This window comes from Procambarus clarkii, chromosome 16, assembly GCF_040958095.1.
Source record: "Procambarus clarkii isolate CNS0578487 chromosome 16, FALCON_Pclarkii_2.0, whole genome shotgun sequence".
NCBI classification, from domain to species: Eukaryota; Metazoa; Arthropoda; class Malacostraca; order Decapoda; family Cambaridae; genus Procambarus; species Procambarus clarkii.
The window spans coordinates 11,985,079-12,009,343 of NC_091165.1; the positions used below are offsets into that span (position 1 = coordinate 11,985,079).

The 24,265-nt window shown below is 39.8% G+C and overlaps 2 protein-coding genes across 3 annotated transcripts in view; one reads left to right on the forward strand and one right to left on the reverse strand.

Moving 5' to 3' along the window:
* Positions 1-1,853: 1,853 nt before the first annotated feature.
* Positions 1,854-10,252, reverse strand: ND-MLRQ (NADH dehydrogenase (ubiquinone) MLRQ subunit). Its single transcript, XM_045745548.2, has 3 exons — positions 10,196-10,252; positions 3,804-3,950; positions 1,854-2,314 (listed from the first exon to the last, which is right to left on the reverse strand). Exons 1-3 carry the CDS (start codon positions 10,235-10,237, stop codon positions 2,252-2,254), a joined length of 252 nt encoding a protein of 83 aa, XP_045601504.1. The 5' UTR covers positions 10,238-10,252; the 3' UTR covers positions 1,854-2,251.
* Positions 10,253-11,895: 1,643 nt separating this feature from the next.
* Vps16A (vacuolar protein sorting 16) overlaps positions 11,896-24,265 on the forward strand; it is a 98,844-nt gene continuing 86,474 nt past the window's right edge. Inside the window, exons 1-3 of one of the 2 annotated variants that reach the window (XM_045745547.2) lie at positions 11,896-12,054; positions 14,988-15,177; positions 22,649-22,777. In XM_045745547.2, coding sequence (XP_045601503.1) covers positions 12,005-12,054; positions 14,988-15,177; positions 22,649-22,777 — 369 coding nt within the window. In that variant the 5' untranslated portion in view covers positions 11,896-12,004. Of the gene's footprint in view, positions 12,058-14,987; positions 15,178-22,648; positions 22,778-24,265 lie in introns of both variants that reach the window. The other variant, XM_069325252.1, reaches the window with a different exon arrangement.

Genomic DNA, 24,265 nt, shown 5'->3' on the forward strand with positions numbered 1-24,265 from the left:
GAGGAGGTCGACACAGATCTTTATTATCTTTGAGCTTGGCTATAGCTAAACCTCGCAGGTTTATCATCAAGGCAGATTGCTCTTGGATTACTGACATATGGTCTTCATGTATTTGGGTTAATAACTTGAGCCATGGGTTATCAGCAAAGCGCTAAGTCCGAACAAGGGGCGGCAGCTCGTTTAAGTTGATCCATACGGTTACATAATTGTTGCATTGCCTGTGACGAGATCGAGATAGTTTTTGTTGAGGGGAGTCGGCGGCCCCAGAGGGACAGCTGAACTAGTCATGTTGCTAGCCTGGCTAGTTGATTTGTTCCTGATGGGTGTGCTATCTTTCTTAGTGGCCTTACCGTACTTGGGTTTGTTACTCATGGTAGCAGGATAAATGTAGGCAGGCACAAATAGGGAAGACTCGTTGATGCAGCAGCAGTGATCGTCGGGCACAGCTTTCTCCAGAGAGCAACACTAGTGAGGTCGAAATGAGATTGAAACAATCAAGACACGCCCACAATCACATTTGTGTCACTGTGTACTTGGCTGCCTTCTAGGGATGCTACATCATTTGAGGGTTGCTGAGAGCTCAGGGAGCAGCAGATAAAAGTGGAGGGACGGCGGGGCCCGACAGGTGCAGTCGAGCGTTCGAGAATCAAGTATTATGCTTGATTAGATATGGACTCCATGCTAGAGCTGCATACGCCAGGATTGGTCTGTTATATGTGGTATACAAAGCTCTGAATGATTCCTTAACAAGTTTCTAAAGGCCGTTCTTATGTTGGCCAACCTAACATATGCTGCTGATGTTATCCTCTTGATATGGGCTTCAGGAGACAGGTCTGGCGTGATATCAACCCCCAAGTCTTTCTCTCTCTGACTTGAATTTCATCTCCCAGATGATACCTTGTATCTGGCCTCCTGCTCCCTACACCTATCTTCATTATATTACATTTGCTGGGTTAAATTAACCATTTGTTCAACCATTCCTTCAGCTTGTCTAGGTCTTTTTGAAGCCTCCAGCCGTCCTCCTGTCCTCATAATTTTGGCATCAACAAACATTGAGAAATAAGTATACCCTCCAGATCATTTACATATATCAAACGGGATAGAACCGAGTACAGAGCCCTATGGGACTCCACTGGTGACTTCACGCCAATCTGAGGTCTCACCATAACTCTCTGCTTCCTATTGCTAATGTACTCCCTTATCCACTGGAGCATTCCTGCCTGTGTCTCCAGCTTATGTACCAGCCAGTTATGCGGTACCGTGTCAAAGGCTTTCCGACAATCCAAGAAATTGCAGTCTGCCCAGCCTTCTCTTTCTTGCTTTATCTTTGATACCTGGTCATAGAATTCTATTAACCTAGTCAGGCAAGATGTGTAAGTAATTATCAAAAGAAGGCACCAAACCGGGAAGGCTATGTAGCACCATCAAATGTGCGGGATAATCAGAGGGCGCTAAATATCACCAAGGATGCCAATATGAGAACTTTGACACAGGGACTACTCCAGCAGTCCTCGTGTCATGGTGGCGAGACACTCGCCTGGTTTCGTATCCTGGCCGGAGAGCATTTACTCTCCAATCCTCAACTTTAACCTCTGTTTACCCAACAGTAAAATGGGTAACTGGAGAGGACTTGCCCGAATTGCTATGCGTGCTAGTGACTGTACAGAATGTAAGACCTCTTGTATATATATAAATGAAAACCTAAAAACATGGTGCAATAATTTAAAAAGCCTTTTAATATATTAATGTCTTGGTTGCTTACACATTAGTAGACCATTGACACATTGTATTTCTACTCTGGTATGCAAATATACGAGATTGGCTATGGGTTTGGATAAAGTCTGAACACTACATCAGAAGGATAATTTATTTTTTAAAATGTTTATACACAACAGCTGTACAAATTAAAATACTAAAATCAGAAACTTTCAAAGTAATGAACTTCAGTAACAAGATTCATCCTGAAAACTAAAAATCTAATTACTGTATTCTTAAAAGCTTACTGAAGATACCTTAATATCTAATTATTGTCTGCTCACATTGCAGTAAGAGTTTATCTACATTATTGTCCTTCATGCCACAGCAGCATTGCTAACATGCTGGGAAATTTTCCAGTAACTAATGTTAAAAATTTATCTCGTTTAAAACCTATTAATACCAATTACGGCCAACATTACGGTTTACATCTTAATTATCAGCCATTTTAATTGGCTAACTTTATAGTTACTGGGAATCAATACTGTATATAATTTTACTCTTCATATTTGGGAACGGGAGCCCTGTAGGTTGAATAGTCCCGGACTGGAGAGTAGAACTGAAAAAATATAATTAACAATTAACAACATTTTGAACAATGACAACTACACTGCACTTTGACAGATGACAACTAGTTTTTGTATATGACTAGTTGGAAAAGACAATTTGGATAATAAGGAACTGGGTGTGCCACAAATTAGGCACGTGGTGAATATGCAGCCTGGTCAGAGTCGTATCCCACTGCCTATTTCATTCACATTCAAGAGCCTGTCATACATAATACCTGGGCATTTATTGTCCCAATAGTCACAGATTTCAGGATAAAGGAAACCTGGATTTTGGAAGGATGCACTATCTTGCTCCAACCCTTCCAAGGTAGAGTAGCTACAAAAAAATGGCCAAGGATTTATTAGTTTAAATTATCAATAATTGTGCCAAGGAGTCCATTTAACATAGGTTTAGTTTGAGACCCACACAGGTATAGCTGTACTTTATGATTACTGTACTATATTATGATTATTCAGCAATAGTTATTTTACCAAGCCAGCCACAGTTTGTAAACCCTAATGTCACAAGAATCAGCATTACAAGCCTTAATTTCCAAGCTTGAAAGCACCATTTTAAAACCCCAAGTGAGGCTGACAAAAGACAGAGGTAGTGATCTACCAGCTGCTCTAAACCTGGCGTTTACCCAAAATGAAGATGCAAAGAACTTAAAAATAAGGAGGTACCACTAGGAGCCAGTGACCTACAGGTAAAAGTATATGGTTTTGATTACATTGTAGAAATCAAAGTCTGAAACAAGACGGGGAGCCAGAAAATACAGGAGAGAGGACTACAGGAGGATTTATTTGCAGGATGTTCAATGGGCAATAAACTGAAGTCAGTAAATTAGTTGTTGAAACTAATAAATGCAAAGTGGATGAACAACAAACCCTCATGGTTCAGAGAGGAAATGAATACAAAGCATTCATAGAAAACTGGTATTGCTAGTTTCACACATCTTTAAAACAGACTAACTTTGAATTCTTGCACTGCAATATTCTGCAAACCCTTTCATCCATTACACAGTATACTTCAGTCATGTCTGTTCCCATGACTTTTCCATGGCAAGAACTATTTTAGGACATTTTACAAAATTTGGTTTAAATGTATTTTCTATTTTCAAAGCTACTTACAGCACTCAAGAGTTAACTAGTTTACAACTATTTTGTTATATGAAAACTTTACATTTATAAATACAGTATTTAATGTTTTAAATAATTCAAAATTTCCAAGTTGTTAGTCAACCAATTTTTTGTAAATTTAAAATAATTCAAGTTGTCACTGATTATCTTCTAATAACTTGTGCATTACTGTTTACCCTCTTAATTTGGCAGTAATACCAAGAGAAACCATCATATGGATATACAAGCAGATAAACTAAGTTTTAAAGATAGAAGCTATACAAGACAGCATTGTGTACCACATGCACACTTCATATGCAAGCACCACCAGCTGAGCAGTCACACATGAAGGTTACAACTTGACCTATTTGTCCAACTTACTTTGTACTGCTTCTCTGCATACTCCTTCTGAGGCTCTGGGTTGGAGACACGGTTCCACGATACATCAGGATTTCTTATTGCGAGGCGGAGTGTGTAGGCAAATGCACCAACAACACCAGCACCCACGAAGACGTAGAGTGGGATCAGCTGCAAACAATTATTCCTTGCTAAATTGTGATTTTTTTTTTGTATATAACATATCTTAGGTTTCAAAGTCAATCTTGAAATCCTAAGGTTCACACAAACAGTATTCCAAGAAAATCAGTAAATAAATTAAATTGTAATATTTACACTGGATGCTAAATTCAGCTTTTGTTCACTTACATATAAAAACCCATACTGAAGGAAAAATATTACAGGTATATCTACTTTTAGTGGGTTAATCAGAAGCTTAAAAGTCCACAGGTCTTAAGTCCGTGAAAAAATCCTTTCACAAAACCATATTTGGGTAGCACCATTCTCATTGGGTTACCAAGACATTCACTGGCCACCTTAATTTTACCTATACGATTTTTCATCAAGTCAAGGATTACTAAACCACATTCCAAGCACAGGCTCCTTTGACCCAAGGGTTCTCCAGTTGCTTATTCTTTACAGAGTTTGAGTTCAGTCCTTTGGCAACTACAGTGGTCACTTGCTCTAACACTTTCATGCTCGGCTCATGAGTACCGCAGACTTCCCCGAAATGCTCCCGACATTTCGGGCAAGTGTGGCGACACCGAAGTGTATACGCGTTTCAGTGTTTCTCAATTCTCGTGCTACGTCGTTCCTTTTGGTATCATCGTGTTAGCAATAAAATTCCTTACATACAAGGTCCTTACATACGTATATGCATACAAGGTCCAAAAGCCCGGAGCAACCCTCCCACAGCAAAGCCTAAATTTGGCCAACCGTTACCCATGAGCGAGCACCAATTGGCACACCGGCAACCTAATGTATATACTCTTTTCAGTTTGATAACATCAATTTTCATGTTACATCTTTCATTTTGGTATCAAATTGTGCACAATATAAAGGTGCACATTGTAAAACTAGTCCCATGCTAGAATAAATGGAATTTTAAATATTTTAATTTTGGACAACACCACGAGTATTTATAATCTTTCCAGCGTTAACATTTTTAATCTACGTTGTTTGTTTTGATATCAAATTGTTCGCAATAGAACAAATTCAATTTTAGCAAAAAATTTTGCCATTTTTATTTATTTTTTGGCCAATTTAATTTAATTGTCAGGCTACGTCGTCATTATGGTTTCAAGGTATGCACAATCTAAAGGCGATCATTTTTTAACCCAGTCCCAGAATGATCAGATAAAAATTAGAATTTTAAATATTTTAACCGGGGATGCGACCTGCATCCCCAGCTCTCACATTTTAAAAAAATAATGGACAGATGTGCCTACATGTGCAAAAGTGTTAATGTATTCAGTGTTCTAGGATTAATTAAATTTCCCCCTTGCTAGTAAACCCGATTTGAACCTCCCTGATCCAAATAAATTTCCATACCACTATCTTCTAACACTTTAAAAAAGAAACATTCAAAACCTAAGCCTGTATTAAAATGACACCATGTATATTACATAAAAAATCTTACTTTTGTTAGGCTCAGCTTTTGTAAACGTGACATGGACAGGCAAACTTTTCCCCTTTATACTACTATTAAACAGCAGCAGCTTTTGAGTTATTTTGAAAAGATCAAACAACATGCACAAGGGGCAACAACTTCAAACTCGTGCCATAACGTAGAACAGAAAATGAGAGATGCTCTTTCACCCACGAACTGTCTACCCGCTGATGCAGTAAATGCCAAAAATATTACTAGAGTTCATAGTCAAATTGGAAAAAAAAAAATGACCAGAAAAAGTGTAGGGGGGGATGAGGGTGAAAATTTGACAATACCAGCGAAGTGCCGGACCAACCAGGCTGTAGTGGATGTGGGGGCCTGTGGGCCACTCCAAGCAACAGCCTGTTGGACCTAGTTATCACAAGTCAAGCCTGGCCTCAGGCCAGGTTCGGGGAGTAGAATGCCTAGAACCATCTACAGGTATGCTCCAGGTATACCACAAATATGGTTACTAGATTGTCTTCCAGGTAAATTCAGGTAAACATTTAAAATTTTTCAGTCTAGTCATAAAAGTGGTCCTAGTTCTCAATGGATATTGCATTTGCCTTTAAATTGTGCAGTTGGCAAGTGAACTAATCATCCTAGAGAGCCACTCAACTTTAACCCATAGATAGCACAATACATAGAGATTTGAGTAACATTACTGATACCACGCAATACATTAATAGCCGTTTTAGTGTCTAGTGCTTTAATTTAAATGCCCCGCATGGGATAGGGGCAGCTATAGTGCAGCCATGACCAATAGTTGGTAGTCGCCACCTAGAAAAAAATCGTGGCCAACATTCCTGGGTGCAAGTCTCAATATTGAGCGAGTCACCGAGGCTGACGCACGCAGCACGAGTGCACAACACTTCTGTTCAGCTTGTGATCACGGCATTGCCTAAAAATTTCAAAATATGTACATGCTATTATTTAGCGATGATAGTATTACAGAAGACCCTTGACAAAAGGTGATAAAACTGACCAGGATTCTGATAATAGCAGGATTGTGGCGATATTTAGCGCTCTGCTCAATGGAAGGAGTAGTAATGCTATAGGGAGGGAGGGTGGTGTCTGAATCTGTGGCCACCTTTTACTGACTGCCTTCACTATACCAGCTTAGTGGTTTGCTATGGTGAACACAAATGTAGATACTTATACATAACGTGTGTATAGAGTAATAACAGCAATAGGAGTATGTTGGGAGCCGTCATTTTGCGTCATCTGCACAATTTGTCATGTTTACTGGTGGCCACTATAGTCTTTGGGCACCATACCAGCTTATTTGTACTGGTATGGAGAATAAAACATCTAGATACTTGTATATAATGTGTGTTTATAGTGTAATAACACCACAAACAATTGTTGGAGAAATATTAGCGAGTCTGGCCGCCACCAGCGGACTGTGCGAGTAGCTACGTCTTATTGCCTTTACTCACCATACAAGCTGTTGGAAAGTTTCCAACACTAATACATCATTCTTGTATTATAATACTGCACATTATTATAAGGTATTATCCAATATATTTATTGGCAATAGTTCAAATTGTACTCTTTCCATTTCCCAAATAATTAATAATAAACCGAAATGGTTTGTCCGGGATCGCTATGAGCGCTTCTGCGCATGCGGGACTGAGCGTGGTGCGAGGAAGGAGGCTGGACTGCCACAAGGCGTCGCGTGGTGCACACGTGCTCCCACAGACGGCAGCCATTTAACAACCTCACGTGGTCTACAGTACTTAAACTGTTTAATTACAAGTCAACAAATAGTCATGGCCCGTAACCACACGTTCACAGCAGTGAACATCAGGAACTGGCAGACGCGATATCGGCAGGCTTTAGTGTCCCAACACGCTCACGTTAAGTGTACTTTTCTGGTTTGATGCATCATTCAAGATTGTGTATTTGTGGGTAGTCTGTTAAGTTGTGAGAAGACCAACAATACAATGTTAGTAGTTGACATTTTTAATTCCAATTTCAGTGAATATTGGAATAAATTATAGCCTAATCAAATTCTACTCAAATTTCCCCCGATTATAACGTGTAGACGAGGATGAACCAAGTTTTTTCTTCCCTCACCTACGATGTTCACCACTGGTGTTTCCTCCTTAGTGGGACCTTGTGATCATGAGGACGAGTAGCGAAACAGACTTAGTGAAGTCGTCTTATAGATAAGACGATCTTGTTTAGTAGAGAATTTGAATAAGGCTTATTTAATTTCTATATATGCCTATATAGGATGATCAAGAATAATATAATGCAATAAGTTATGGCTCAGTATTCAATAAGTTTGCATTTGGTATTTCTTAGGATTTAATAATCTTTCAATATATTTAATATTTCATGATTTTTTTTAATCTATTCTAGTTCAGATTCTACTATTTTACCAACCCCATTAATGAACTGGTGATGAACCACACTGGTTCCTAGATATATATGAACTTCTAGAAATACCCCCAATGTTGATATATGAGGCTTTTAACTTTAATCAATAATACAGTCCATTCATTCTCTAAGTGATTGTTAAATTAACACACACAGGCACTGGTTCTAGTGTCAATCTTATAATCACTTATTTGTTTTCCCTCTTAACAGTGGGTAGTCCTTTGATTTATATTATTTCTCATAATTAAATAATTCTATATTTGAGTCAAAGCCCCAGATACTCAACACAATGCCACCAAGTGGCTCCCAGAACTGAAGGACAAGAGCTACAAGGAGAGGTTAGACACATTAAATATGCAAAAACTAAAAGATAGAAGAGAGGCGATATGATCACTACATTCAAAATAGTAACAGGAATCTATGAAATTGATAGGGAAGAATTCCCGAGACCTGGAACTTCAAGAACAAGAGGTCACAGATTTAAACTAACGAAACAAAGCTGCTGGAGAAATATAGAAAATTCACTTTTGCAAATAGAGTGGTAGACGGTTGGAACTAGTGAGAAGGTGGGGGAGGCCAAAACCGTCAGTAATTTCAAAGCATTACATGACAGTGCTGGGGAGACGGGACACCACGAGCGTAGCTCTCATCCTGTAACTACACTTAGGTAATTACAAGATTAGATGTACAGTTATGGTGAACAAAACATGTAGATACTTATATTTAACATCTGTGTATAGAGAATAAAAGCAAAAACAGTATTGTTGGAGGAGTATGTTGGCGAGTGGTGAGTAAGTCTAACTTTTGCCTTATTTAAAAGCAAAACCAAAAAGTACCTAACTTCATCTATTTAGTTTCCTACACTGAGCTTTAAATTTGCTCTGTACCTAGTGTTACCCAATCTCCTAATTTTTATGTAATATCAAACAACCTTATCATTGTGTTCATTGCTGTCTTTTATGTGCTAGCCATATGCTGTATTGTGACTACCAATTTTTTGTCAACTACCATTCAAGCTGTCATTGCAATCAATCTTATATTGTTTCTGCTGTATTGTGCCTACCAATTTGTTGTCAACTACCATTTTAAGCTGTCATTGCAATCAATCATAGCTACCTATGTGCTTTAATATACTGTACCTATAATTTTCTCTCATCTTTTTTTTCATTCCATGTAATCTTATCATTTTTTGTCTATAAATTTTGCAAGTATTTACCTCCTTAAAATTTTCTTAGATTAAGGACCTGCCCGAAACGCTGCGCGTGCTAGTGGCTTTACAAGACTGTAATTACCATATTTGTATCCTCACATTCCTTATGTACATTCTTGTATATGCATAAATAAAATAAAAATAAAAATAAGGGAGTGGTGGCGAGTGACTGCCACTCTTCGTTGCTTTTTGACAATAATTTAGTGGTTCGTTATGGTGAACGTTATACACGTTATACGTATAACAGCAAAACTGTTTAAATTATGTGCATAAAACAATAATCACTAAAATGAACACAATTTTGAGAACACCGATGGTTCACACATTATATAAATATAATGCACACTATTGGATAATATTACTGGAGGAAAAAAAAAAAAAAATCAGACATTGAAATAAGTAATAATATCTTTGTGGTAACCCCCGCCTGACAGACTGAGCGGAGCAGACCTCATGACGACTGCTCTGTCAATGCCTTTTCTTTGCCAGATTTCCCCACTATCACGCCCAAAATATGCTACCTACGATTTTTATTCCCCGTGATCAGGGTACAACACTTTCATAAGACAAAAAAAAAAATGAAATTTTTTTTTTGTTGCGCTTGTCTGTTGAAGCCATTATGGCCCTTAGCGGCTGAAGGATTAAATTGTTATAGTAATTATGTGAATTCAAATGTTTTTTTTAAAACAAATGTAATGTTAGGTAAGATTTTCACCTAGTTTAGTAGAGGATCTGCTCAAAATATTGTTAGTGGCATTGCAAGAATGTACCATTTAATCAACATATGTACTTTCAAAACTCACTATATAAAACACTAAAGAGGTGCAGCTCACCACCGCAAGTACAACTAGGCCATTACAAGTAAAATACGCACCAACGGTTGGGGGTCCCACTGTTAATTTTAACAAGCCGGCTAACTACACACAGTAGTAATTCTGCCCCCCTTGCCAGATCACCTATTAACTCTGGGTTAGTGTCGTAACACGGCGGGAACGTGCTGGAAGAGGATAGCAACTACCAGGGGAAAGAGAAAGACCCGACAACCTTACCTACGTCACAATTTGTATGTTCTGCTTGCCCCCCTCACATATGTAAACATAAATAAACCAATTTAGCCCCATATACCGAGGTATTTCAAAATATCCTGATGTTTAAAAACCTTGGTTCACCTCTTATCTGTTATTATACACTTACAGCTGGATGCCTCTTGAGGCTGGAGAAGGATGTTCCCTGCATGTTGTCCGGGAGTTGTGATGGTGGTAGCAGCCGGAGGGACAATATGGCGGGCCCGGCGCCTGCGCTCCCAGCTGATCTCGCCCCGGCCCACCGTTGCCAGATCTTATTGCCTGCAAGTCGCCAGCTTAATCTAAAAAATTCGCGAATTTGCCATTAGAGGAGCCCAATATTTTGTTCAGCGACTTAATACGGTTTTCAAAGTAATGTAGTTTAATACGTAGCGTACACTATATGATTTAATGATTTTGTTAATATTAGCACTGCATGTATTTAATAAAAATGTGCAATAATATGATAACTTATCAATATTTGCTGCATGAATAGTAATTTGTAATTTATTTTATTTATTTATATATACAAGAGTTCTTACACCTGTAAGAATGGTGTGCAGTCCTTCAACAACGTCTTCACAGTCCAACAATATTTATTATTATCAGGAAGGTCTTCTGTATCTACAACCTCATTCTTGTATGTTACAGAATGGTGAACAGCATACCTGCCAGGTTTTCTTCAATATGTATATATTTTCATACTCAAGATTCATATTAAAAGCTCTAGTTCCATTCTTCCTAGTTCCAAAGCTCTCAGCTTGCTTTTCACATATGTTACTACCAAAAATACCCGTTCAGCCATTACTGCTTGGCAAGCTGTATATTTTAAATGCAAACTTAGCCAGGTCAATCAGCAGTGGCTTACCATAAGAACATAAAATTGAAGGTAACTGCAGAAGGCCTCTCGACCCATACAACGCAGCTCCTATTTATATCCACCCAATCTTATTCATATATATCTCTAACTTACGCTTCAAACAATCATCGATCCTACTTCTATTATGTTAGTAGGTTAGAAACATATAGGAATGAGACTGGGTGGATATAAATAGGAGCTGAGTCGTATGGGCCAATAGGCCTTCTGCAGTTACCTTCATTCTTATGTTATGTTCTTAAATATGATTAATAATTGTGTACGGTATAGGTTTGTAAGCCCCTTGAGGAACCTTATATAGACGAGGGTAAAAATAGCGAAAGTTACTCTATCCTTTTGAGATGTATGGTACGGTACCTTACTTCTTTTTTCTCAATAAACTTACTTGGTCAACCAGTCTGCCAGGTCGACGCGGCTATGAATAACACACACATTACATTATGAATACATAAATAATCAATCATTGACTCTTAACATTAGCAGCCGAAATTAACTCAACTTATTTTTAAATTAGTCCTAAATGTCGCAAGTAGCGAGATTAAAGAGTTAGGAGCGCTGGGCTTTCAAAAGTAGCCCAATTTGCTGCTCTTAGCCTAATCTGGCACCACTGTCCAGGCCAAGGTAATCCAACCCTCTGTTATTAAACTAATATTTTTAGTAATTATAATAATACCAAATTCAAGAAAATACATGGAGTAAAATTATAGTACAAACTGTATGTATATTTTATACAGATAAGTGTATTCTGCGTTAGCAAAACAATTATAGCCATTTGTAATAATTTATATTATAACAAAATTATATATTTTTTTCGTCGCAAATTGTGAATCACTAGACTTATATTTTATTTATAACTATTCATTTTGTGAGATGAGATTTTTATCATCTTCATTTTACCTTATATATAACTTTTTTTTTGTAATAAGGTTAAAAAAAAAATGTAAGGGAGGGCGTGCGAGCACTTTCGCCGGGCTGCTGCCTTCCACGCAGCACTCTCGCCGGGCTGCTGCCCTCCAGTATTACCTCCCTGTACTTCACAACAACAACACTTGACCACCAACCATGGCATTCATTGCCGACTGGACGCAGCTCGGCTCCGATATATTTTACAGGTGGTGCAACACGCCTTGTAGAATAAAAATAATTAATTTTGTCCACTTTTAAGTAGTTGACGCAAACTGAAGGCTGAGGTCAGCCAGGTCAGAGGGAGCTTAGATATGACCACCCGCCCCCTTAGACACTGCGTTTTGGGCTCACGATTACCTAAGACACAACACAAAAAGCTTGGATATCCATAAAGCAACAATAACAAACTCTGTTTTCAGACAACACACATCACCTCTGTTTAAATTCCTAAACATACACTCGCACTATTGTCACCAGTTGATTGACAGTTGAGAGGTGGGACCAAAGAGCCAAAGCTCAACCCCCACAAGCACAATTAGGCGAGTACACTGTGATATTTACATATAAAAAAACCTTCCTAAATGCAAATCCTGATCTGAATCTCTTTCTTGACAGATGTAATAGAACCCATAATCACCACACCAGAAATAGATCTTTGTTATCCCCAGAGTTAAACTAAATCTGTGCAAACACTCCATGCTATTTAAGGGACCTAGTCTATGGAACTAACGAATTTAAAAAGCAGTCCAAACTATGCCTTGTTCAAAAGCAAAACCAAAAAGTACTTAATTTCATCCTCATAGTGTCCTACCTAGTGCCTTATGCTCTCACTGTATCTAGCGCTACCCACACCCCCACTATATGTGCCTAAGTCATACAACTTCACCATTGTAATCACTTCTATCATCTTATATCATAGTTATGTTGAATGCAGATTTTGCTACAATGTATCTATTAATAATAATCAAATTATGCTACAATGAACCTATTATTAATCTTAAATTTTTCCTAGAATGTACTCATTGATTTTCTTAACATTTTCCTACAATGCACCTATTATTCAAATTTTGCTACAAATTACCAACTTGGTTATCTGTTAGATTAAGTACTTACCCAAAATGCTATGCGTGTTAGTGGCTTTTCAAGAATGTAAAAACATCAATGTTATGTACCCTCAAACCCAATGTACCTTCATTTTGTGTGTAATTACCTAAGTGTAGTTACAGGATGAGAGCTACGCTCGTGGTGTCCCGTCTTCCCAGCACTGTCATATTATGCTTTGAAACAACAGTAATTCTGTGTTTCTTCTGGTAGATCATTTATATAGACAATTAACATTACTGGTGCTAGAACGTCACCCTGTAGTACTCTGCTAGTAATATTTCTCCAGTGTGATATGTTGCCTATGATTACCACACACATTTTCCTGTCGGTTTGATTTTTTTTTTTTTAATCCATTTCTCTTGTCTTGTTACCCCTTCAGTATGTTTGTTTCCAGAACAACATCTCATATTTGGAACTCTGTCCAATCTTTTTTTTTAGTTCAGAATAAATGCAGCCAACCCAACCATTTGTTTTGTGCAAGATTTCTGTGGTGCTATCATAAAAACTAAGTAGATTTGCTTAACAGTATATCCCTGTTCAAAAACCATACTGTAATATCATTTCTCCCCAGGTGTTCAACACATTTGGTTTTTAATTAGTTGTTTTTGTTTTGATGACCACTTATCAACGATGCAGATCCATAATTAAAAGGGCTCTTCTTTGCTACCATTTTTGTAGAGTGGAACTATGTTTGCCTTTTTTCATGTGCCTGCCAGGATTTCCTGTACACAAAGATGCTTGAAAAATAATTGAAGTGGTATGCTCAGCTCAGATGCACACTTGAAACTTAAGGTGAAACTTCATCTGAGCCACCTGCTTTATTTCTACCTTGCTCTTTGAGCATTTTTCAACTTCGTCTCGATACATTTCTATTTGCCGTTATACTCTAAAATTAAAACTTAATTTTACTAGTTATTCATTTAGGATCTTTTTTGCACAAACACACTTTGGAACTATTCATTGAGCATGTCACACATTTCTTTTTTCATTCAGTATGAATCTGTTCCTCATTTTCAACTTCAGGATTTTATCCTTTAGCTGAAATTTTATTTTAATGAATTTATAGAATAGGCCTGGTTCTGTTGTAAATTTGTCCAATTTCCCTTTATCAGAATTACTTTTTTTGTTGCATCTCTTCTCACTGTTGTGTAGTAGTACTTGTTTGTATTGCTGGTATGTTTGAGTGTTTGGTCTCTTCTTATATTGATTTTATTTTTTGTCTTTTGTTCTGACCCTAAAAATTTGTTGAACCAATCCTGCTTTTTAGTTTTGAATCTGTCTTTGTATAATTTTTATTATATTTCTCTCTAAAAATTTGGCATACCTCTCATTTCCTTGCCCAACAACAACAAAGCTTTCCAATCAAATTCATTAGAGAACTTGCCAAGTTCCCCCATAGTGTCCTCTCAAGAAATCAAGTTTTCCACTATTTCCCTTTCTCCAGTCTCTTCTTAATTAAAATGCATTGCATTTTTTATTTCCAAAAGGATCCTGTCACACTTGCCGAATGATAGAAGGTATTGAATGTCAAATATCTCTTCTTTCCTAGTAAATACCATATCCATTAATGATGGGCTATCCCTTCTCTTATTCTCGCTTGTGTTTGTGTACAGTATTTGTATGTACAGTGTGTATACACTTGCCTATTTGTGCCTGCATGATTGAGCTTCACCTCTTGGATACTACCTTTCCACCTGCAAGTCTGATATAATGACTAGATGCAAATTTCTGTATCATATCTGCGTTTGAAATTGTTGATACAGTAGTTGGCTTTTTCTAGCTCCTTGTCAACTTTATTTTATTTCCCTACTATTCTTAAATTAAAAAAATACCCTACTTTTATGGTTCCTCTGTGTTGCATGCAACCACCCATGTTGCAAGCATGGGTAGAATACCAGTAGAATAATTGTTTCATTGATATTCAGTGTGTGAACATTACAGTAGCTTTTGTTTCCACCTGATCTATTGCATCTGTCAAGCCTCTCCTCTCCTATTTTTCTAGTTTGTGTGCATAAATAATAATTTAATATTTCAGGAAGCATGAGCTCTACAAAATGGAATGGGGAGGAGGCATTAATCTGGGGGACTTCCTAGTTGCTGCAGCACCTTATGGGGGCCCATTGGCTCTTACTCGGGACGAAACAAAATTCACAAAGACTCAGCATGCCGGGAAACCTCTGATATTTATCTTCAGTTCTTCTGGAAAGAAAATCTCTTCCTTTAAAGTAAATAAATTTGAACTTAACACTTGATTATTTAGCATAGATTCTGTCTGGCTGTGTTAAATGAAAATAAATTTAGTTTTTCTTTGCAATACATACAAGTCTGTGTGTGTAGCTACAAACTTCAAAAGAATCCTTCAGGAATTATTTTTCAATGTGTTAACTTGAATTATTTCCCATTCCTTCAGTCTATTTCTATGTTTTGTTTTTTTCTTTGACATGTTTGGCTAAGACACCATTTTTTCTAGCTCACAATACCAAGTGTTGAAATAGAGCCTAAAACAAAATTTGAACCTTGCAGTTTCCATTAATTTCTAGTAAGAAAAATATCTGCTCTTTCCTGCTGTCATTAAAAAAGTTGAATAGAAGAATTCATGGTTATCTCCCAACATGTGGTCATCGTAATTTGTTGATCTCGCGTGCCACTTTGTTGTCATTTAATGATTTTTGTTATTATTGTCCAGTTTTTATACCAGTGATGCAAATACTGTAGAGTTATAACACACCTATATGGATATAATGGAGTTTATAAAGACCAATGATTTTTTTTTTATCTTTTGTAATTACTTGCTGTACAATGAGGTTAAGTACTTGTGTCCTGCAGTTAGCATCAAATCAAAATTTGGTCTTTCTAATCAGTGTTTGAAACCATACCTGGATGACATACCAAAACAGAAGTGCACCAAAGCAATGTGTTACATGATTGACTTGGAACTGTACTAGGAACAGATTTATGTACAGTAGGTGTATATATAATATTGTAGGCCTGTTATATACCCGGTAATACATTTTTTCTGTGGGGGAGCCCCATCAGCTCTCTGGAGCTATTGGACTGATATTAGCTAATATTAGTATGGGGCTTCAGTCATATGGAGTTGTCATCCCTACTAGGGACCATTAGCCAGAATATGGTTCCCTCAGAGATGTGCAGGAGCAATGGCCCTATGAAACTTCCTTGTATGAAAGCATTCATGTCTGCCATTGACTGAGGTTAGACAACCAGAAAGGTAGGTGCCCCAAAACTGACCCCAAATGGTAGGAAAATTCCAACCTGAGACCAAACAGAGGCTAGAAACTTCCCCCAATGCAAACAAGAAAACAAGCAACATGTCATCACATCACATGCCACTAGTTCGCGGCGAACACCCTTTCCCCCTGACTGACTTTTCACCTGGGCGGTGGTTCCTGCTGTGCGTTGGTGCAATGGCCAGGAGTCTGTGACCAAGGGCTGCATGTGCTTAGGGCTCCCTTCCCTAAGTGCCCTGTGAGTACACCCCTTAGGTTGCAGGGTTCTCTTCCCTGAGGCCTTTGGGTTCCCACTCCGGTAGAGATAGCGGTTACTTGGCTTCTGCCTTGCCCTTAGGGTCAGCTTAGATCTCGGTGCTTTTGTTTGTCCCTAGGTAGGGGGTGGTTGTTGCTAGTTATGGCACATTGAGCTGCACAGCTTGCATAACAGAAGTGGCCGTGCCTCTTTCTGTTCCCTGGGATGTGGTGCTTCCTCGGGGTTCTTTTTCCTACTTTTTTCTTTATTGCCTATTAGGTGCTACAGTACGTAGGTTCAGTAGGGCAGTGCTTTTCTGGGCCTCCGAGGTTGCTCACTTCACAGGGGCCAGTTTGCCCGCATAACATATGGGGTTACAACTGGAATTGGCAGTGTCAGTGCCTGGGCTTCCCTTAGGGATACACCCCCCCCCCATCTCTACAGGCCCTGGAAACCCCATCTGGGCTTGGTTGACCATTGGATGTGTACTCGGTCCCATCTCGCCTCGTGCTTGTTTGAGGGTTGTTTTCCTTGTCTCAGGATGACAATCACCTTTTTTGCCTCCGTCATGCTGCTTGTTGGGTCGACAACACCTTCAACCCGGAATAGTGTAGAACTTGTTCTCCACTCGTTCTCTAATTTACCCACTCTTCTGTAACTGAAGTTAGGGATCAAGAAGCTTCTGTGTTGCATGCTAGGTTTAGGTTGCTGTAATGTGCTAGGTTGGTTGCCTACTCGAATGCCCCAGGGCTTCCCCATTTTGGTTTTAAGGACCTAGACTTAGGGGCGTTGATCGTTTTGGCCTTGGTTCAGTCCGTGCCCCTTCGTCCTTCCTTAGTTAGTGTGGATCACCCTCCTCTTACCCCCTCTGCTGCCGGCTTCCAAACATCTGAGGGTTTTAGAGTCGGGGTGGGGTTTAGCTGGTGATGAGACTCGGGCAGCTCTGGGGGTTGCCCCATTCAATGTGGAGATGGAGGCATTCAGGCCTGTTCCTCCCACCGAGGCTTCTGGGTCCTTCCATTAGGCACCTTTCTTTGCTGCCTTTCCCTTGGACTCCACCTTTTCTTCAAAGGTGAAGGGCATTGAGGACAGCTATGCCCCGGAGCCTAGTTTGGAGGATTCTGGGGCTGGGGGAGGGGGAGTTGGCTTGGGGTGCTTGGGGACCCCTTTTGATCCCACCTGGACTTTTAGTGTCCTTAGGGTGGGGTCTGTTGTTGCAAGGTTCAGGGTTTTTGTATCCTCCTTCCTTGTACAAGTTTGATATGAGTTCGGTTACCAACCTGGGTTCGTTTGTGTTTCCTTGGGTTCCGCTGCTATCATCCTTTCCGGAGGATGGATAAAGATTTCCCCTGTGGAGGCTCAGGAGGCCCTTGATGCCTACCTCCTGCATGACCCTGATTTTTCTCCGTGATGGACCATATTTCTTTTGAGTTTGGGTCTTCTTCTGAACTAGGTGAGTTATAAGATTCCTGCATCTTCCTGGCTTGCAGACTGCTCTTTCTTTTCGTTGGGGGCATGATATGCGTTTTGTCGTACCCGCACACTTGAGTGGCGAGAGCTCACTACAGTATTGCAGTTTTACCTGGTGGGCACTTTTGAGCATCTTAATGTGTGCCTTTATGCCCCTGTGCTTCCTCGTGAGGTTGGCTTGCTCCAGTTGCACACCCAGATCCCTTCCCTTTAGGCTATTTTGGTGGCGGAGGATCTTCGTGCTTATAGGCATTTGGCCTCAGTCCTCTGCTTCTTTTCCCTTCTCGAGCTGTCTTTGGACTGGCTTGTGGAGGCGTTGAGTGCTGGGCTGTCGTCTGCTGTGTTGACGTCAGCAGTTAAGGCGTCAGCGGCGTTACTCAAGCTGTCTGCGCCTATCCTCTGAGAGGCGGTTTGTGTCTTGTGCCTCTCGCCTTGCGTGTTGGCAGCCTGTCCTTGCTCCCTGTCGATTCTGCTTGGGCCCTGGCTCTTAGATTTTCATCTGTTTTGTTCTCTGTTTGCGGACTTGGTTGTCACCCAGTTTTTGCAGGTGGCTAATAACACTTGCTGTCCTCTTTCGGATTTGTTGGTAATTACCTAAGTGTAATTACCTAAGTGTAGTTACAGGATGAGCTACGCTCGTGGTGTCCCGTCTTCCCAGCACTCATCCAGGCATCCAGCCTGGTCATCCAGGCTGTGTGCTCTCGCGCCTCTCACGCCAGGGCTCGGGTCTCTGCTGGTCGAGGTAGGCCTGTGGGTGCTAGTTTCTGAGCTGATGCCTGTTCTGGACTTCATCTCCCATTCTGTATCCTGTGTCTGGCCTCCTGTTTCCACTGCCTAGTTTCATTACCTTATATTTACTTGGGTTGAACTTTAGTAGCCATTTGTTGGACCATTCATACAGTCTGTCTAGGTCATCTTGTAGTTTCATACTGTCTTCCTCCATCTTAATCCTCCTCATAATTTTTTTCATCATCAGCAAACAATGAGAGGAATGATTCTATACCATCTGGAGATAATTTTCATATATAAGAAACAGTATGGGTCCAAGGACTGAACCCCACTACATACGCGAGACGTACCCCACTGGTGACGTCTCGCCAATCTGAGACCTCACCCCGCACAGTGACTCGCTGCCGTCTGTTACTTAGGTACTCCCTTATCCAATGGAGTACCTTCCCTTTCACTCCTGCCTGCATCTCCAGCTTTTTCACTAGCCTCTTGTGTGGTACTGTCAAAGGCTTTGACAATCCAAAAAACATGCAGTCTGCCCACCTCTCTTGCCTGATTTTTGTTGCCTGGTCATAGAATTCAATTAATCCTGTGAGGCAGGACTTGCCATCCCTGAACCCATGTTGATGCTGTGTAACAAAGTTCTTTCGCTCCAGATGTTCCACAAGCTTTTTTCGCACAATCTTCTCCATCAGCTTGCATGATATGCAAGTTAGGGGCACTGGCCTGTAGTTCAGTGCTTCCTGTCTATCCCCCTTCTTGTATATCGGGACTACATTAGCAGTCTTCCTAATTTTTGGCAATTCCCCTGTTTACCAGTGATTTGTTATACACTATGGAGAGTGGCAGGCACAGTGCCTCTGCTCCTTCCTTTAGTATCCATGAGGAGATTCCATCCGGGCCTATAGCGTTTGTCACACCAACTCTAGGAAGAGCTTCCTTACATCCCCACTGGTAATCTCAAACTCTTCTAGTGGTTCCTGGTTAACTATTCTCTTTCCTATCTCTGGAACTTCCCCTTGCTCTAATGTGAAGACTTCCTGGAATTTCTAATTCAGTTCCTCGCACACTTCCTTGTCATTTGTAGTGAATCTGTTTGCCCCTATCCTCAATTTCATTACTGTACCTGTTCCTTTACTGTTGTTTTTCTCCTGATGTGGCTGTGCAGCAATTTAGGTTGAGTCTTTGCCTTGCTTGCGATGTCTTTTTCGTATTGCCCTTCTGCCTCTCTTCTCAACCTGACATATTCATTCTTGGCACTCTGGTATCTTTCTCTGCTCTCGAGTGTCCTGTTATTTCTACAGTTTCTCCACTCCCTTTTACTTTACTGCTTAGTTAGCCTACATCTCTGGTTAAACCATGGGTTTCTCATCAGCATTTCGTTGTTTTCCCTTTTGGACCGGGACAAACTTGTCTGCTGCCTCCTTACACTTCTGCGTGATGTAGTCCATCATGTCTTGGGCCGTCTCTCCTCTGAGCTCTGTTTCCCATGTGATATCTGTTAGGAATTTCCTTATCTCCTCATAGTTTTCCCTTTCGGAATGACAGCCTTTTTTTTTTTAGTTTCCCTTTCGGAATGACAGCCTTTTGTTTTCAGTTCCCCTCCTTGAGTTCCTTAACCCTTCAACCAGATACTCAAACGTTATCTTGAGGTTATCTTGAGATGATTTCGGGGCTTTTTAGTATCCCTGCGGCCCGGTCCTCGACCAGGCCTCCACCCCCAGGAAGCAGCCCGTGACAGCTGACTAACACCCAGGTACCTATTTTACTGCTAAGTAACAGGGGCATAGGGTGAAAGAAACTCTGCCAATTGTTTCTCGCCGGCGCCTGGGATCGAACACAGGATCACAAGTCCAGCGTGCTGTCCACTCGGCCGACCGGCTCCCTAATGTCAGTACACTGTGGTCACTCATTCCTATCGGGGCCTCGAAACCGATATCCCTTATGTTGGAGTCGTTCAGAGTGAAGACTAGGTCAAGTCTCACTGGTTCATCGTTTCATCTCATCCTTGTGGGTTCCCTGACATGCTGACTTAAGAAGTTTCTTGTCGCCACCTCCAATAGTTTAGCTCTTCATGTATCCTCACCTCCATGCGGTTCCTTGTTCTCGCAGTCTATCCTTCCTTGATTGAAGTCCCCCATGATGAGCACATGGGATCTATTTCTACAGGCAGCAGAGGCTGCCCTCTCAATTATAGTGTTAAGTGCCATGTTGTTGTCATACTCTTGCCTGATGTCAGAACACTCCTGTCTGTCAGTCTGTGTGTGTCTGTCTGTCTCTGTCTGTCTGACTGTATTCACCTAGTTGTGCTTGCGGGGGTTGAGCTCTGCTCTTTTGGCCCGCCTCTTAGCTGTCAATCAATCAACTGTTACTAATTCCAACCCCCCCCCATCTCCAGGAAGCAGCTCATAACAGCTGTCCTAACTCCCAGGTACCTATTTACTGCTAGGTAACAGGAGCATCAGGGTGAAAGAAACTTTGCCCATTCTGTTTGTCATCAGTCAGGGATCGAACCCGGACCCCAAGATTACGAGTGCAGAGCGCTGTCCACTCGGCTATCAGGCCCCTGTCAGGCCCACAACTGTCTGTGTGTGTGTAATTACCTAAGTGTAGTTACAGGATGAGAGCTATGCTCGTGGTGTCCCATCTTCCCAGCACTCTTTGTCATATAATGCTTTGAAATTACTGACGGTTTTGGCCTCCACCACCTTCTCACTTAACTTGTTCCAACCGTCTACCACTCTGTTTACAAAAGTGAATTTTCGTATATTTCTCCGGCAGCTTTGTTTCGTTAGTTTAAATCTATGACCTCTTCTTCTTGAAGTTCCGAGTCTCGGGAATTCTTCCCTATCAATTTTATCTATTCCTGTTACTATTTTGAACGTAGTGATCATATCGCCTCTTTTTCTTCTATCTTCTAGTTTTTGCATATTTAATGCCTCTAATCTTTCCTCGTAGCTCTTGTCCTTCAGTTCTGGGAGCCACTTAGTGGCATGTCGTTGCACCTTTTCCAGTTTGTTGATGTGCTTCTTAAGATATGGGCACCATACAACCGCTGCATATTCCAGCTTTGGTCTAATAAAAGTCGTGAACAATTTCTTTAGTATTTCTCCATCCATGTATTTAAAAGCAATTCTAAGGTAAGAAAGTGTAGCATAGGCTCCTCGCACAATGTTCTTAATGTGGTCCTCAGGTGACATTTTTCTATCTAAAACCACCCCTAGATCCTTTTCTTTATCAGAATTCTTTAAAGATTTCTCACATAATTTATAGGTTGTGTGGGGTCTGTTCTCCAATTCCACATTCCATAACATGGCATTTATTCACATTAAATTCCATTTGCCAAGTGTTGCTCCATATACTTATTTTGTCCAGATCTTCTTGAAGGGCATGACAATCATCTAAGTTTCTTATCTTCCCTATTATCTTAGCATCATCAGCAAACATGTTCATGTAATTGTGTATTCCCACTGGTAGATCGTTTATGTAGACAATGAACATTACTGGTGCAAGAACTGAACCCTGAGGTACTCCACTCGTGACATTCCTCCAATCCGATACCTTGCCTCTGATTATGGCCCTCATTTTTCTGTCAGTTAGGAAATTTTTCATCCATGTTAGTAGCTTACCTGTCACTCCTCCAATATGTTCCAGTTTCCAGAACAACCTCTTATGGGGAACTCTGTCGAAAGCCTTTTTTAGGTCCAGATAGATGCAGTCACCCAATCATCTCTCTCCTGTAAAATGAACTTATAAAATAAAATGAACCAGTGTGTGTGTGTGTGTGTGTGTATGTGTATATATCTATCTCTTGGATCGGTAAAGTGAAGATGGAAAACTAATATGGAAAAGAAAGTTGAAAATATTACAAATTACCACATATAAAGTAATATGTTCTTTAAAATTGGTACATTTACATTGGCTAGTTTGTACATGGATTTCAATATAATTAGTATTCTTGAATATTTATCTTTTTCTTAACTTTACTGACTACATTGCTTATTTACATTTTAGTGGACAAGTGGATTCCTACTATCACTTGGGTGGTCACGAAGTGAAGACCTTGTATGTGTACAGGAAGATGGTGCAGTGTTGATCTATGACATGTTTGGTACTTATCAACATACTTTTAATTTGGGGCAGGTGAGATTACTGTATACAATATTGCTTTGTTGATAGTATTAGTATATTTACTGAAACTGTTTAATAAAATCTCTAGTTTTTTGTAGATTTTTTTAAATTTAATTACAGGAAGTTCCCAGCTTACAAATAGGAGGTATTTCGAAAAGTCATTCATAATTCAACCATTTATAACTTGGAATAAGACTTCCCATAGGTGCAATGCTATAAATGGGGGGATGTGTTCCTAATCCCCAATTAATCAACATGCATAACACAATTATTTGAAGAAAATTATGTAAACTTTTTTTTTTTTTAATTGAAGTTGCCAAGGAAAGAGGTGGCAATGCAGGTGCTGAGGCATGGGTGGCGGAGACTGGCAAGACTTCTTCATTGTCACTGGTTACTTTAGATAGCCAAAATTTAAATCTGTTCTTTATAGTGGGACCTTCAAACTCACTCTAAAAGCCAAATTAAAGAAGATACCATTCATACCCATCCTTTTTCTGATCATCCTATGGCATGAGTGAAGTTTACTGAGCAAAATCTAAAGTTCCACTGTCACATGACGGGGTATCTACGAATAGAACCAGAGTGTAAGAGATTTCACTATTATTGCCATTTTGTCCTATGCCCCAGCTTCTGAAGATGTGCAATCTGTATTGATGTATCTTCTTGAAGTGGTCGATATCTCTAACTTACCTTCTAGAGTAATGGCTTGCCTCTTCCTTGGCACTGGTGGATCACCAACACCTCTTCATAATATCTCTTATTAATAGTATATTCCTGTGATTAACATCTGAAATATTCCAGAGAATTCATAGTTGGTCTACACTTGGCATGAAAATATTGCTGACTGGAGCAGTGTGGGTCAGCCACATGGCCCCCCCCCCCCCCCCTCCGCTATGCAGACGTGTTTTGTAGCACACCATACAAACACACGTCTGTGTGGATTTAAAAGTAGACAGTGGAAGTAGATTTAAAAGTAGATGTGGACAGTGAAGCTGGGTTGTATAGCAGATACAGATGCAAAAATGGGGGCTTGTGCGGCTGTTCATAAGATAAATTGTTCATAAACTGGAAACTCCTGTATCCATTTGATATTTAACTTTTTTTTTTTTTTTGCATGTTGATTTCTGAATTATGTATTATGAATATATTTTGTCTGCATTAAAAATTATTACAGTACTTGTATATGTTGTATTTGTGAGTGGTATAATGAAAGGATGAGTATTATTGTTAATTTTTATATTATGTAAGTTATAATTTTCATTTACTGTACTTGCCCTTTTTAAAGGCCTGATATAGGGTTTCCCCACTCTATAAAAGTGGGAAACGGGGCAATAGTTATGTATGTACAGTATCTTTTAAGATTTGATCCATCCTGTATGCTGTTTTTTCTACCATACAAATACATGTCAAGTACACAGAATAATTTGAGTTGCTTATGTTGACTTAAAAAAGTTTCCCACACTATGATTCAGTAAAGCTTTCACTGCAGTAACCTCTCTT

Bases quoted from the DNA above. Each gene is read 5' to 3' on its own strand.
- ND-MLRQ (XM_045745548.2), bottom strand. From the start codon at position 10,237: ATGCAGGGAACATCCTTCTCCAGCCTCAAGAGGCATCCAGCT. The intron at 3,951-10,195 runs GTAAGTGTATAA...AATTGTTTGCAG, and splicing joins GCCTCAAGAGGCATCCAGCT to CTGATCCCACTCTACGTCTT. The intron at 2,315-3,803 runs GTAAGTTGGACA...ATATTTTTTCAG, and splicing joins ATGCAGAGAAGCAGTACAAA to TTCTACTCTCCAGTCCGGGA.